At 42.3% G+C, this 14,172-nt stretch overlaps 2 protein-coding genes across 2 annotated transcripts; both read right to left on the bottom strand.

The window, feature by feature from the left end:
- Positions 1–5,884: 5,884 nt before the first annotated feature.
- atp5meb (ATP synthase membrane subunit eb) lies at positions 5,885–7,243 on the bottom strand. Its single transcript, XM_086031579.1, has 4 exons — positions 7,093–7,243; positions 6,600–6,654; positions 6,406–6,504; positions 5,885–6,274 (listed from the first exon to the last, which is right to left on the bottom strand). Exons 1-4 carry the CDS (start codon positions 7,126–7,128, stop codon positions 6,249–6,251), a joined length of 216 nt encoding a protein of 71 aa, XP_085887705.1. The 5' UTR covers positions 7,129–7,243; the 3' UTR covers positions 5,885–6,248.
- A 1,236-nt stretch (positions 7,244–8,479) lies between these two features.
- On the bottom strand, positions 8,480–11,838 carry LOC147147754 (potassium voltage-gated channel subfamily V member 2-like). Its single transcript, XM_086031578.1, has 2 exons — positions 10,411–11,838; positions 8,480–9,162 (listed from the first exon to the last, which is right to left on the bottom strand). Exons 1-2 carry the CDS (start codon positions 11,737–11,739, stop codon positions 8,896–8,898), a joined length of 1,596 nt encoding a protein of 531 aa, XP_085887704.1. The 5' UTR covers positions 11,740–11,838; the 3' UTR covers positions 8,480–8,895.
- Positions 11,839–14,172: the final 2,334 nt, after the last annotated feature.

The following is a 14,172-nucleotide window of genomic DNA, read 5'->3' as shown; positions in this document are numbered from 1 at the left end:
TTCGTTTTATCTTTCAAGAAGGAACTCAAATATAAAAATAATAATAATAAAGACTCACCCAAGTTGATTGAATTTTCCGTCTGTTTCTTTCAGTTTCTGAAGTTCAGGAATCTGACAAAAGTCAAGCTGGGCTGCTTTCCTTAACCTTGCGTGGACTCGTACCCGTGACGGGCACAGTCAGAAAAGCGCCCCATCTACAATGCAGCCTGACATATATACCATATTGCCCTAACAGAGGAATCTAAAAAAATGTCGGTAGATTCGAATCTTCTCCCTCCGTGGCTTATCAGTCCAAGTCTCAGGTCATCTTGGCGTCTCGAACCCTTCCCTTGGCTGGCGGCTCCAGAGTCCCAAGGAATCAGCCCTGTGAAACAACTCGAGGCCACATTCCCTCCACGAGCTTGTGTGGAGGGAATGCGTGTACAGATAAAAGTGTGCATAACAATGAATGCCTGTTGGTGTGTGCGTGTGTGGGTGTACATGTGTTTGCGTGTCTGTGAGCTTACACAAGACACAAAGAGATTTCTTTCTTAGCTATTAAAGATATTTAGCTAATTGTGTATGATGACCATAAATGTGTAATGCCATTACCAAAAATGTGTAACGCAATTACTTTCTGATCCATGTATCACTAATATACTGATTCACATAAAACCATGATTCTCCATATGCAATACAAAAATCACTTGGCTAACATCTTGCTAACATATTGGCTAATATGAAGTCCCCCATATCCTTCATTATGTTAATTTAAAATTGTAAATCGAGGTTGTCAAATTCACTTTCCATGTGGGCCTCACCATATTTATGGTTTCCTTCAGACGGCCATGATGCTTATGATCTGTATTTTATTTTTTATTTTTCTAAAGAGAAGTCAACCCAAACATATTTTTTGTGTTCTATGAGGCCCACTAGTTGAAAAAAGGCAATATGATTAATGTGAAATATGAGTTAAGCAGCAAAATCCACCCATTTTTAGCCAACTCAGGGGCACAACTCACTTCGACAGAAGTGACAAAATGGCCGCTCCCAGAGATGGCTAAAAAAAGGGTGGATTTTGTTGCTCATATTCCACAAACACAATATTAATCAGAATGCCTTGTTTCAACTAGGGGTCCTGCATAGAACATATTCTTGAAAAAAAATGTTTGCGTTGACTGTCGCTTTAAATCAGAGATGAAAGTAAACTTTCTTAGATACATTTTTTGTGTTGATTCCGTCTTGTTTTTAAGTAGCACGTCAGGTTTTCATCATAATAATAGTATAATAACAATGACAATTAAAAATGGGGCAGCATGGCTCGGTCGATGAATGGTTGTCTCCCATCCCAGAGGTTGTGGGTTTGGTTCCCGGCCCATGTGACCATGTCAAAGTGTCCTTGAGCAAGGTACTGAACCCCAGTTGCTCCTGACGCTGCGTTATCAGGAGGTGAATGACAAATCCGGGTTGAAGCGCTTTGCGTGCCTTGTAGGTAGAAAAGCGCTATACAAGTGACAGGCCATTGACCATTCAATAAAACGAGTCAGGGAAAATAGGGGCAAACAAACATTTTGGTAGCCTTCTATTATCCAATTTTTGTTTCGAAGGGATTTGCACTTTTGGTGCAGCTTTTCTGTCAAAATGAAAAGAACAAATGCACTGAGCAAGAAACATCAAGTTGACACAAAGCCTTAGTGGGCCACCGAAAATGATGTGGCAGGCCAGATCCGACTGGGCAACTCATTATTCTTCAATTTCCCACTAATTGAGACGCTTATACGCACTTAACTTAGTTCTATATCAATTTGTAAATTGTGTTCAAATTACTCTCACATGGCCTGCAATTTATGAAGCCCTATTTATACAGAGTAAGAAGAAGTGTTTGGATGTGGCTATTTTTAAGATCAACTCATTCAAGGCAACTGTAACGTTATGTCAGCGGAAGCTCAGGTGTTCAAGTCTGACTTCTTCACTTAAGTAGCGTTTATAAATAGAGGCAGGCAAATGTCGACGTGCTGTTGAACCATAAACAGCGGAGAAAGCAAACTTTTTTTCCCCTCACAAGTCGAATAGGTCACAGGCCAGAGGGTCGTGATGACCGAAACCATACTTTATAAATGTATAATCACCCACCATATTATTTATGACTGATGGATGACAAGTTTTTCACTGAGAACTTAAATAGCTTGTAAATTAGCTCGAAGTATGACATAAATGCATTACGATTTGTTTTAGCGGGCCACGTGAAATGATGTGGTGGGCCGCATCTGGCCACCCGGGGTCTGTGATAAACTTTGCTGGTCTTAAATACTTACTAAATATACTAAATACCAACTGATTGAACCTGGAAATGGGGTTCTTGTGTGTTTGACCCGCTTCCTAGCAAACTCGACCCTAGACCCACCATCTTAAATATCATGAATTTATCACTCACCTCGGGCACTGCACCAACAGCTTTTAAAACCGCTGTTATTCGACCTCTACTTAAGTGACAAAACCTCGATCCAGAGAACCTCAGTAATTATAGGCCAGTTTCAAATCTCCTGTTTATCGAAAAAATTCTTGAAAAAGTCATAGCGCAACAGCTCATGATGATATGGCCACTAATGATTCATTTGAAACTCTTCAGTCAGGATTTAAAGCCGATCACTCTACTGAGACGGCCCTTTCTAAAGTGCCTAATGATCTTCTCCTCGATATGGACTCCGACACCTCATCGATACTACTCTTACTGGATCTTAGCGCTGCTTTTGACACAGTCAATCATAACATAGTATTAGAGTGCCTTGAAACTTGTGTTGGTATCTCAGGCTCAGCACTTTCTTGTTTCAATTATTACCTTTCAGAGAGCATGCACCGTGTAATTCATGGCAATGCGACTTCTGTGTTTTATAATGTTATAATGTGGAGTCCTGCAGGGATCCGTACTTGGACCTCTATTGTTTAACAACTATATGCTTCCGCTTGGTGATATTATATGTAAATATAGCATTAGTTTTCACTATTATGCCGATGATACCCAATTATATATGCCGCTGGAAATAAAACCGCGTAATTGCTGTAATCTAGAGGCGTGCCTTGCCGAGATTAAACAACGGCTGTCTTTCAATTTTTTGCTTTCTAACTCAGATAAAACTGAGACGTTGATTATTGGCCCTGCTCGTCATCAGCAACCACTCTGAGTCTCGATAAATATACTATTACCCAAAGTGATTTAACGAAACAATCTGTGTTATATTTGACTCAACTCTGTCTTTTCAAATGCACATTAAGAATATTACGTAGAACTGGGTTTTCCACATCCGCAATATTGCTAAAATTCATCCAATTCTATCGACTTGTGACCCATGCGTTGGTTACGTCTCGCCTCGATTAGTGTAACATTTTGCTCTCTGGTCTTCCCATGTCTAGTAATAAAAGTCTACAGCTAGTCCAAAATGCTGCTGCACTCGTGATAAGGACGAGAAAGTTTGATGATATTATCCCGTTACTAGTCAATTTGTATTGGCTCCCAGTCCACTTGAGATGCGATTTCAAGGTTTTGCTACTTACCTATAAAATATTGCATGTCTTAGCACCTTCCTATCTCGTCAACCCAGTAACACCGTATGCTCCATCCCAAAACCTTCGTTCACAAAATGCCAGTCTTTTAGTGATCCCGAGAGCAAAAAAGAAGTCCGGAGGTTTCAGAGCATTTTCTATTCGGGCACTACCTCAGTAGAAATGTTTAAAACTAGACTAAAGACTTTTTTATATACTTTTTTTTGCTTTTGGTTGAACTATTTGTTGGCCACTTTATTGCCACTTCTATTCTTCTCTCTGTCCCTTTTTCCCAGGCTTGGGAATTAGGCGATGATGACCGAATTGGAGGTTACTGCTTGGATTCCACAGCAACTGACCGTTACGAGGTCGGAGGCTGATCACATCCTCATAGGTGCTGCAATGGAGATCAACTGGGCAGGGACCCACTTCGACGAAGTCGTCTTCCTGCAGCACTTCATTTGATTGACATTATTTTAACCAACATTGTATAGCATCATACTATGTGTTAAATATTTGCCCACTCGGCATCCATTACAGCCTGATCATCCTGGAAGGGGTATTCCCCCATCTGTGGTCCTTTCTCAAGGTTTCTTTTTTTTTTCTTGCCCTCCTGAAATATCAAACCAAAGCTGAATATTACAGTAATACAGTACTGTATGTACAGTAATATAAAGAATTCCCCTCAACATTTATGAGCAACTATTTTTGACTACAGTGGGTGAGCGCCAAGTTTAGCCAAGGACTATCTTTGTGCACACTGCACAGCTATTGCTGGCAAGCTTCACTGAGGTGTTAGCTAATTGCTGGCTTGGGCTGATCCATCTGAAGATGCATACCTTCTTAACTTGACGTGACCTCACGTTGTCTGGACTGGCGTCAGTCACGTCAGGTCAGGTCACCGTCAACGGAGACAAGTCGCATCACAACTCTTGATACGAGCGCTTTTCTCTACGTTTCACACCTTGGAAAAATGTCAGTTAACTCAGTTGCAACCTCATCACCCCAAAGCAAGTGCATTTGTGATTAAACAAATCACAAAAAACAAAATGTCATTTTGTTTTTGAGTCAGCCAAACGGCGTCGAGAACGCACTTAACCTGTACCACGTCACACGCAGGTGCCGCACTCCTTTTCCTTCTAAGGAAAAAATACGAGTTTTGTGTACCTTGCAGTCCCACAGACGTAATGACATGTACCCCATACTGTTTTTATTTCACCGATCACCACGCTGTGCAGGGGTGTCTGTTATTTTTGTTTGATATCTTTTCTTTGTTCAGCGGTGTGTCTGCTCGTGCGGCGCCTGCGTGTGACGTGAAGATTACGTTCTCAACGCCGATTGGCTGTCACCGACGAGGGATGGACCTGGACCACGTGGGTCGATTACAAATGCAGGATGGAACACGGTGGCATTTAGGCGATGCCCAGCTCTGGTCATGACATTTTCGTCACATAAAATGGGTGTCTTGGTTGAATGGGGAAGTCAACCCAAATTATTTGCAATACTATGTTCTATTGGCCATCACTAGTCTAAACATGGAATTCTGATGAATATTGCGTTTGTGGAATATGAGTTAAGCAGCAAAATCCACCCATTTGTATCCATCTCAGGGGGCGGCCATTTTGTCACTTCTGACGACTGAAAATGTCAAAGTTGCTCAGGTAATGACCAATCACGGCTTACTTGTTTTCAAACGGCTGACCTATATTCTGAAGCCAAGCCGTGATTGGTCGTTACCTGGGCCCTGAGTAGTTGTGATGTCATTTTCAGTCGACAGAAATGACAAAATGGCCGCCCCCTGAGATGGCTGAAAATGGGTGTATTTTGCTGCTTAACTCATATTCCACAAACGCAATATTAATCAGAATGCCGTGTTTCAACTAGTGAGCCTGCTGGGAACATATTCTTGGAAAAAATATGTTTGGGTTGATTTCCCTCTTCAACAGAGGTTTGGAAACATTGTCTTACTCTGCCCAATGCAAATTTAAAGCCAAGACATTTGCCAAACGGTGATTGTTATTGTACCGCTGCCTAAACCACTCACAATTAATGTGGTTTCGCCATCCTAACCTCCCTGTGAGAGCAACCATAACGACGTGGCCATGAAAACAGGTTTGACAGCTAGTGTTCCATTCTTACTCACTGACAATGTGAACGGTTGTCTCTACTGACAGGCGACCAGTCCAGGCACCCAAAAGCGCCCAAGAAAAAGCACGGATGCGCACTTAAGTCATCAAGTTTCTGTGCACATATTTGTATTGAACATATTTGACATATTTATTGGGCAGCTCCAATCCAATCAGTGTTTCTTTGCAAACATCAATAGACAATGAATCTGGTCTCTACAACAAAGGGCAACTTTAAATTAGTATACTCTGCATTTATTCAAGCAAGTTCATAGTCTCTGATCACATTGTGGTCTCATACATACAAATTGAGAACTGCCATTGCTAAGAAGTGCATTCTTAGTTCAATAATGTAACAGTCAATAGGAAAACAATAGTGGGGGTAGATTGGGTTTAGCCATGTTGCCATTTTAACAATCAAGAGCTCTAGAGCCAATTATTTACATGATCACGTTACTAACAGGAGCAGAAGCAGGCAATCCAGAGAAATAAATTATTCCTAAGCAACAGTGTCGATATCTACAACATGGGAAAGTTTGAATGGTTGAGCACCAACATTGCCCGTACCAAAATGACGAAGGAGAAGTTAGGAACTAGGAAGGTTTACTTCAGAATGGTGTCTTCATTTGCTGTTATGGGCAAAATAAAATAAGAATAGGTCAGTATATTTATAAGGAGAACGTTTAATTCCTGTTTTATTGAACATGTTTTTGGTTTCACAGTTCAGCATGCCCAAAACATGTCCAACACATTTAGTTACCTTCTGCCAGCTGCTTGGCGATGCGCTCCTGCTCCTCACGGGCTTTCTTCTCTTCCTCCTCAATCCTCCTTTCCTCAGCTGCAATAGGCTTCAAGTTATCTGGACAGAGAGGCATACATTCGAAGTGGGTGGGATATATTGACGTTTATACTCAATGGCGTTTGTGGTAAAGCATGCTTTAGGGGACAATTTACCATATCTCCTCTTGCCATAAATGATGCCTGCGATCAAAGCTGAATACCTGGCAGTCTGGAATATAACACATGAACACACTGAGGGCATTCTGACACTTTATTATGAAAGTATCATCAACATGTATCACCGAAAACTATTAATTCAATAGGACAGATTTAAATATGAATACTACAATTAACGTGGAATTAAGTCGCTGATACAAGCTGTCAACAAGATGTCAACAACATAACCCTTTGCTTCCGTTCATTCGCCGTTTTTGAGCTGTGCAATAGAGGACAACTTCACCATTACATTAATATTATTTCATCTTAAAGTAGCACACCTGTTATTAATGTGATTTTGGTTGTCGTAGCGCGAGAAGAAACCGCAGCAATTTCCACTAGCTAGCCGACGCACTGGCTGAACAGCTACGTACAGCTGGTAAATTGCGAGATACGATAAGTACAATTGACAACAAACACTATTATTTTGCACAATACAGGGTAAACAAACCTTAATCAATGGAGACACTGCAACCGGGGGCGCCATGATTTAACGACAGGCGAGCAAAAGCTAACAGAAGAGATTAGGGGTCGCGTTATCGTCGCAAAGGATTGTGGGAGAAAGAGGTTGACGCGATGACTTCTTCAATGAGTACAGTATTTGGGCAGCGACATGTCATTGTTAAAGTGCTGCCACCTTCTGGACGTTCACAAAAATAGTTTATTTACTGTGTTCCGTGACTTTAATTAGAGGTTTTATTCGTTCCGTCACTAAGCTTGTTACTAATTTACTCAGATCAATTTTACCCATTGAAATTTATTGAAATGTTATTATTAATCCATTCCCATTCCAGCCCCGCAAAAACTACACCTGTTTTTAAAAAAAGAAACGAAAACAGCATTGTATTGTATAAAAACATAATCAAAGAGAATGAAATAAACTGGTTTGAGAAAGTGTAACTAATTACTATACGTACCGTATTCATGTGTTGAATGTGTGCCTTGAAGGGCAAGGCATAGTGACTCAAGGAGTAGGTGACAAGAAGATGGAGTTGAGTTGGCAGGTTAGCCTGCACTGAAGTTGTGGCCAAAAGCAGCTCCTAGAACAATTGCAAATGTTTCCATGTTCTCACCATGCTTTTGTGGAGTTTCTCTCGCTACTTTGACTTTATATAGACATATATTCTTGTAGACGAACGTTACAAAAGTGTCATAAGAATATTGCTGCAAAAATCAACCATGTTTGTATCCATTTGAATTTTCTGTAGATGTGATTACTGATTACCATGTGTCACAATATTTTTGTCCTTGTAGTGTACATACTGGCCATATTTCATGAGCAGTGGAGTGTTTGATAAAATACAATAATACCAAACTGCATTTATTTGGAAACCTTTCAGAGAACTTTCTATTGTGTGTTGGCGACAGAAGTTACAATATTAACCTGTATATCCAAATTTCATTTAAAATACCACTTGGAATTTTTGGCTGAAAATGATTAAAACTAAATAAAATGAAATATGGTGGTCGACTGGTTAGCATGGCCGCCTCACAGTTCAGAAGTCTTGGGTTCAATCCCGGCTCCGGCCTCCCTGTGTGGAGTTTGCATGTTCTACCTGTGCCTGCGTGGGTTTTCTCCGGGAACTCCGGTTTCCTCCCACATTCCAAAAGTGTGCATGGTAAGTTGATTGGAGACTCTAAATTGCCGCTAGGTGTGATTGTGAGTGCGGTTGTTTGTTTGTCTCTGTGTGCCCTGCGATTGGCTGGCAACCAATTTTGGGTGTCCCCAGCCTACTGCCTGAAGACAGCTGGGATAGGGTGCAGCACGCCCGCGACCCTTGTGAGGATAAGCGGTATAGATAATGGATGGATGCATGGAAAATAAAATGAAACATCAATTACAGATGCTCTGAAAATTGCTATTGTGACCATGACAACATTAAGATTGAAACATGCATAGTTATTAAAGTAACATAACATTTATGCTGAGAGAAACAGAACATGCAAACTTTTTTGGACTGCACTAGTGGAAATAAGTACTCTTATCTGAACCATGTTTGATTCATGTTTTCTTCACTAATGATGATTTATTTCAAAACGTTTCTGCTTTCAAAAGCAAATTTTGATGAGACCAGTCAGGTGTTTAATCTTCAACCAATTTTGGTAAATTATGCTGCCAAGAGGTTTTTATTAAGCCGCTATCTGCATCAGGCCTCTCGTCAGGTTTGTTAAGGCTGCAAAGTAGAGAATCTGTTGAGTGCAACAGAAATTGTGTCGCTGACACTCCGTAAATGTCTTAAAGAATACAATTTCTTCAGTTTGCATGGCAGTGGTCGTTTCCAAAGCAGTCATTCAGCTTCTTCACGGTCCTCTTGGCGAATCTCACTTTCCCTCGATTCTTCAGGGAGGCCGTGTACTGATTGGACTTGAGTTTGGAGTAGTAGTCTGAGAACTTGTTGAAGAGGATGGATATGGGCAAACCATTGAGGATGATTCCAAAAGCGATGCAGATGAAAGCAAAGAGACGACCCAGGATTGTCTCTGGGTAAACGTCGCCGTAGCCCACCGTGGAGATGCTGACCTGCGGGATTTTCAGGGGAGAGCAGTCACGATCATGATGAGGAGCAGAAAGCATTTCAAAGGTCTTTTGCTGATTTAGTTCAGGTATGCTTTTGGTTTGCTTTTGCAACTTACATTTTAAATTTAAAGTATTTTGCGAAAATACTTTTAATGCAAAATGCATTAGCATTTTAAGGAACACATTACATTTATGTGCATGTTCTCACTGTGCTTGTGTGGGTTTTCTGCAGCAATGTAACAATGTGCATGTTAGGTGTGTGTGTCTGCTTGTTTGAATATACTGTATGTGCCCTGTGATTGTATGACGACCGGTACAAGGTGTACCCCACATCCCCCACCCAAAGTCGACAGGGATAGGCTCCAGAAGACAAGTGGTGTTGAAATTGGATGAATGAATCTACAATGAGAGTATGTAAGAAACTAAATATAAGGAAAGGGGAAAGAAGAGTTGGAGAAAGGAAAGTTGACTGAGAGAATGTATCAAAAATAAAGGAGAAATGGTTGTAACCTATCCATTAAATTTACAGAAAATAGAATGATATAAAACATTAAAAAGGAAGTCAACCCCAAAACTTTCTTTACAATAATATGTTCTATGTGACTCCGCTAGTCTAAACCCGGCATTCTGATTACTATTTTGTTTGCGGAATATGCGGGGGCGGCCATTTTGTCACTTGCTGTTGACTGAAATTGACATCAGAGTTGCTCAGGGCTCAAGTAACGACCAATCACGGCTCACCTGTTTTCTGAAGCTGAGCCATGATTGGTCGTTAGCAGAGCCCCGAGCAACTGTGATGTCATTTTCAGTCGACAGCAAATAACAAAATGGCCGCTCCCTGAGATGGCTAGAAATGAATAGATTTTGCTATTTAACTCATATTCCATAAACACAATATCCATAAGAATGCCATTTTTAGACTAGTGGGGCTGCATATTCTTGCAAAGAAATATTTGGGGTTGACTTCCTTCTATAAAGATAATTTCACCAGCATAAGATATGCACTAGGGTGTGGTACTGAGAGAAACAGGTTTAATGTTTGATCATCTTTTTGCACACCATTAGAATCATAAAATGATTAAAGTGGTTTCCATAAAAGTACATGAAGAATGCTTGCTAATGGTTTCTCTTATAAAAGTTCATGGTCACTATTTTAGTAGGAATGTATAAGATCATTGTTCTCTTTGTAGTCAGTGAGTTGCAGTCAACCAAAGATTTCCCTGATCTTTCACTTGATGAAGCCATACTTACAGATGCCCACCACCACGCATGAGGAATGCTGGTGAAGTTTGTTTGAGGCATGTCATGTTCCACAGTGTACACCATGGCAGAGAAGCTGAAGATCCCCATGGCGATGAAGAGAAACAGGCAGCCGACTTGTTGGTAGCACTGGCGCAGAGTGAAGCCGAACGCCCGCAGGCCCGTGGAGTGTCGCGCCAGCTTCAAGATCCGAAAGATGCGCATCAGTCTCATGATGCGCAAGACTTGTCCGAGCTTTCCCACCTGGCCCACGGCCTGCATGTCGGCCTCGTGCTTCATGTAGTTTTCCTTGTTGTCAAAGAATTCCAGAATGGCCTGGAGGTACTGAGGCAGGATGGCGATCAGGTCCACGGTGTTGAGCACACTCCTGCTGAAAGCTTTGAGGTCAGGGGTGGATACCAGACGTAGTAGGTACTCCATGGTGAAGAAAGCAATGCACATTGACTCGGCGTACTCCCAGTAAGTCTTTCCGCTGAGCTGCCCCATGTGAGCTCGGTACTGCATCTCCTCAACTGTGTTCAGCGTCATGGCCACCAGCGAGATCAGGACGAACAGGCTGGAGGTCACTGCCATCAGCTTGGCCTTGACTGAAGAAAACGGCTTCTCCATCAAGTTCCAAATAGCTCGCCGCCTGCGGCCCATCAACATATCTTGGAAGAGCGCTTCGTTCTCCTCGATCTCCACCTCGGCTTCGAGCTCTCTCTGGATCTTCAGCTGCTCGTTCAGCTCGTCCTGTCTTTCCTCGAAGGAGATGCGGCAGCAGCGGTGGGTGTTCTTGATCCGCACCCCCCAGTAGTTGATCTCCTCCAGGAAGTTTCGGGGGCACAGCTCATCCTTGATCCACAGCACCCCGGTTCGGTAGAAATTGAAGATGCTGTGAAAGATATCCGGGTCTCGGTCGAAGAAGAACTCGTTGTTGGTCACGTTGTAGTCGTCACACAGGTCCAGTTTCATGTTGTGGTCGGTGTAAGTGGCCAGCCGTCCAATTCTGGTCTTGGGGTACCTCGCTGCCGTTTTGTAGGCGATTTGGAAGGGCTTCCCACCTACATTGATGTTGATCATATAGTTCTTGGATGGGGAAATCTGTTTGGAGGAGCTTTGCTGGGCATCATCTTCCTCATCTTCATATTCAGCGTAGATATCGTAGATGTCTTTGCTCAGCTCTTGCATGGAGTTCCATGTCCTCACGCAGCTCTCCTTTGCCAACGGATAGACAATCTCTGAAGATCTCCGATTAACGTCAGAACCTGTGACCTTGTAGTTAGGGAAGAGACTTTGTCTCCTGCTGAAGAACCGGAACATCTTGCCAGTGCTCCCCATGTCAGTGTACCAACTGGAAAGAAGACAGAGGCTGGCAGCATTACTCCCGTCTAATAGCCTTTTACCTAAGCATGGAAGACATGAGCAGGATGCCTCATGGCCCCATTAATGTTGCTGACTGAGAGGATCCGTGTGCTTACAGGACATCTAAATACCATTATCCCCTGCTGATCTCCCCAGCTGAGGTAATGTGGACGGGGTGGCATATCTCAACAAACGCCTCTCATCAATGTCCACTTTTACATCAACTATCATTTTGCATACTTATTGATTGGTTCACTGTTATGATAGCCGATTTAAAAAGAACTATGGTATTGGTGAATACAAGTACTGAAATGTGTGGTACATTATATAAATATTTTTGAAGTCCTTTCAAATTATACAAAGAAAGTCCTATAGGAACACTTTTATTGTAAGATTCCACAAAATGGCGAGTTCAGGAATTATGAATCATTCATATAGTCAGTCGCTCAGTTAGAACACTAAATGTTACATTCTAAGCAGTTTAGACCAATGCTACATTTCTGCCTCTCTTGAACTAAGAAAGACAGCAGATACATACAAGAGGATCAAGGTATTAAGCCATGGTACGTACCCATTGGGGGTGGGTGCTGCATTGTTCAGAGCTAAAGTAAGCAAAGGTTATGGCCTTTATAACATAATCTATTGTTTTTGCCTGATAGAATGTATCATGCTGGGCATCACGGCGGTTGAATGCCTCACAGGAATTTACTTGTTCTCCCATGTGTTTGTGTCGAGTTTTGCTGAGTACTGCAATTTCTTCCCACATTTCAAAACCATGCATGCTAAGTTCATTGAATATTCTTAAAGCTGAAGTCAACCTAAACATATTTTTTTCAAGAATATGTTCCCAGCAGGCCCAATAGTTGAAACACGGCATTCTGATTAATTTTGCGTTTGTGGAATATAAGTTAAGCAGCAAAATGCACTCGTTTTTAGCCATCTCTGGGGGCGGCCATTTTGTCTTCTGTCGACTGAAAATGACATCACAACTGCTCACAACGACCAATCACGGCTGACCTGTTTTCTGAATCTGAGCCGTGATTGGTCGTTGTGAGCATTTGTGATATCATTTTCAGTCGACAGAAGACAAAATGGCCGCCCCAAGAGATGGCTAAACATGAGTGGATTAACACGTATTCCACAAACGCAACATTTATCAGAATGCCCTGTTTCAACTAGTGGGCTTGCATAGAACATATTCTTGAAAAAAATATGTTTGCGTTGACTTCTGCTTTAACTGTCTAATGTGAGTGTGAATGGTTATTTATTTGTTTATTTACAAAGCCAGCTGGGATAGACTATACAGCTCACTCGTGACCCTAATGACGACAAATGCCATTTAAAATTGATGGATGGATGTACCCATATCATGCCTGTCACTGTTGTTAATCTGATTTCTTCCTCAGCATCAAACATAACTTTTTGTGCCATCCAATCCTCTTATTAGACATCAGATTGTTGCCCTATTACAGCCAGAGAAGATAGATCAGTATGCAAGGCCAACGGCGCATGACAGCAACGCTATTCATGTTAGTGATGGCTGCTACCATGAACCACTTCAAACAATTAAGGATTTCAGTTGTAGAAGCAGTGACACCAGACTTAAGGTAGTCTGAAGTCTGCCAGGCCAAGAAAAAAAATAACGCAACTCATAGTAACAGGACAGATGACATCCATCCATTTTCTGCAGTGTTGTCCTCATTAGGGTCATGAGTGAGCTGGAGGCTGTGCCAGCTGACTTCAGTCAAGACGCAGGCAGCGGCGGGCGGGCCTACGGGGGAGAAGGTGCTATCCTGGATGATAGCAACATACGGAAAGAGGAATACGAAAATCTGGAGAATATCGACTGAATATAACGACTGAAGGAAGAGCTACAGAAAATGTGGAGGGTAAAGGCAACAGTGATGCCAGTAGTGATCGGGGCACTGTGGGCAGTAACCTCCAAGCTGGGTGGATGGCTCTGGCAGATACCAGAAACAACATCTGACAGCCCCAAGTAGAAGAGCACAATACTGGGAACAGCTAAAAACCTGCGCAGAACCCTCAAGCTCCCAGGCCTCTGGTAGAGGACCCGAGCTTGGAGAAGATACGGGGTGAGCGAGGAAATGATTTATATACATTACCTCCTAAATCATCACTTTAAAGGAGACCGCAAAAACGGCATTTTTAATGGTATGTTCAACCAATTGCGTTTGTGGAGACGAGTCTGACTACATCTAGACAGAGCTTCTTAATCTCACACGCCGGCTCAGACTCCTTCCCTGTCAGAGTGGTGACATTGCACATCCCTGTAGCTTCTGTAGCCGGGGATCAGACTGCCAAGGTCCCCGTCTTTGGCCACCACCCAGCTGTCTTTGCACTCGACCATGTTGCCCCCTTCCACCTGTGGTGAGCCCATGGGAAGGGGGG

The sequence above is a fragment of the Filicampus tigris genome, chromosome 5 (assembly GCF_054856515.1).
Source record: "Filicampus tigris isolate MCC_2025a chromosome 5, RoL_Ftig_1.0, whole genome shotgun sequence".
NCBI lineage: Eukaryota > Metazoa > Chordata > Actinopteri > Syngnathiformes > Syngnathidae > Filicampus > Filicampus tigris.
This window is presented reverse-complemented; position numbering and strand designations above follow the sequence as displayed.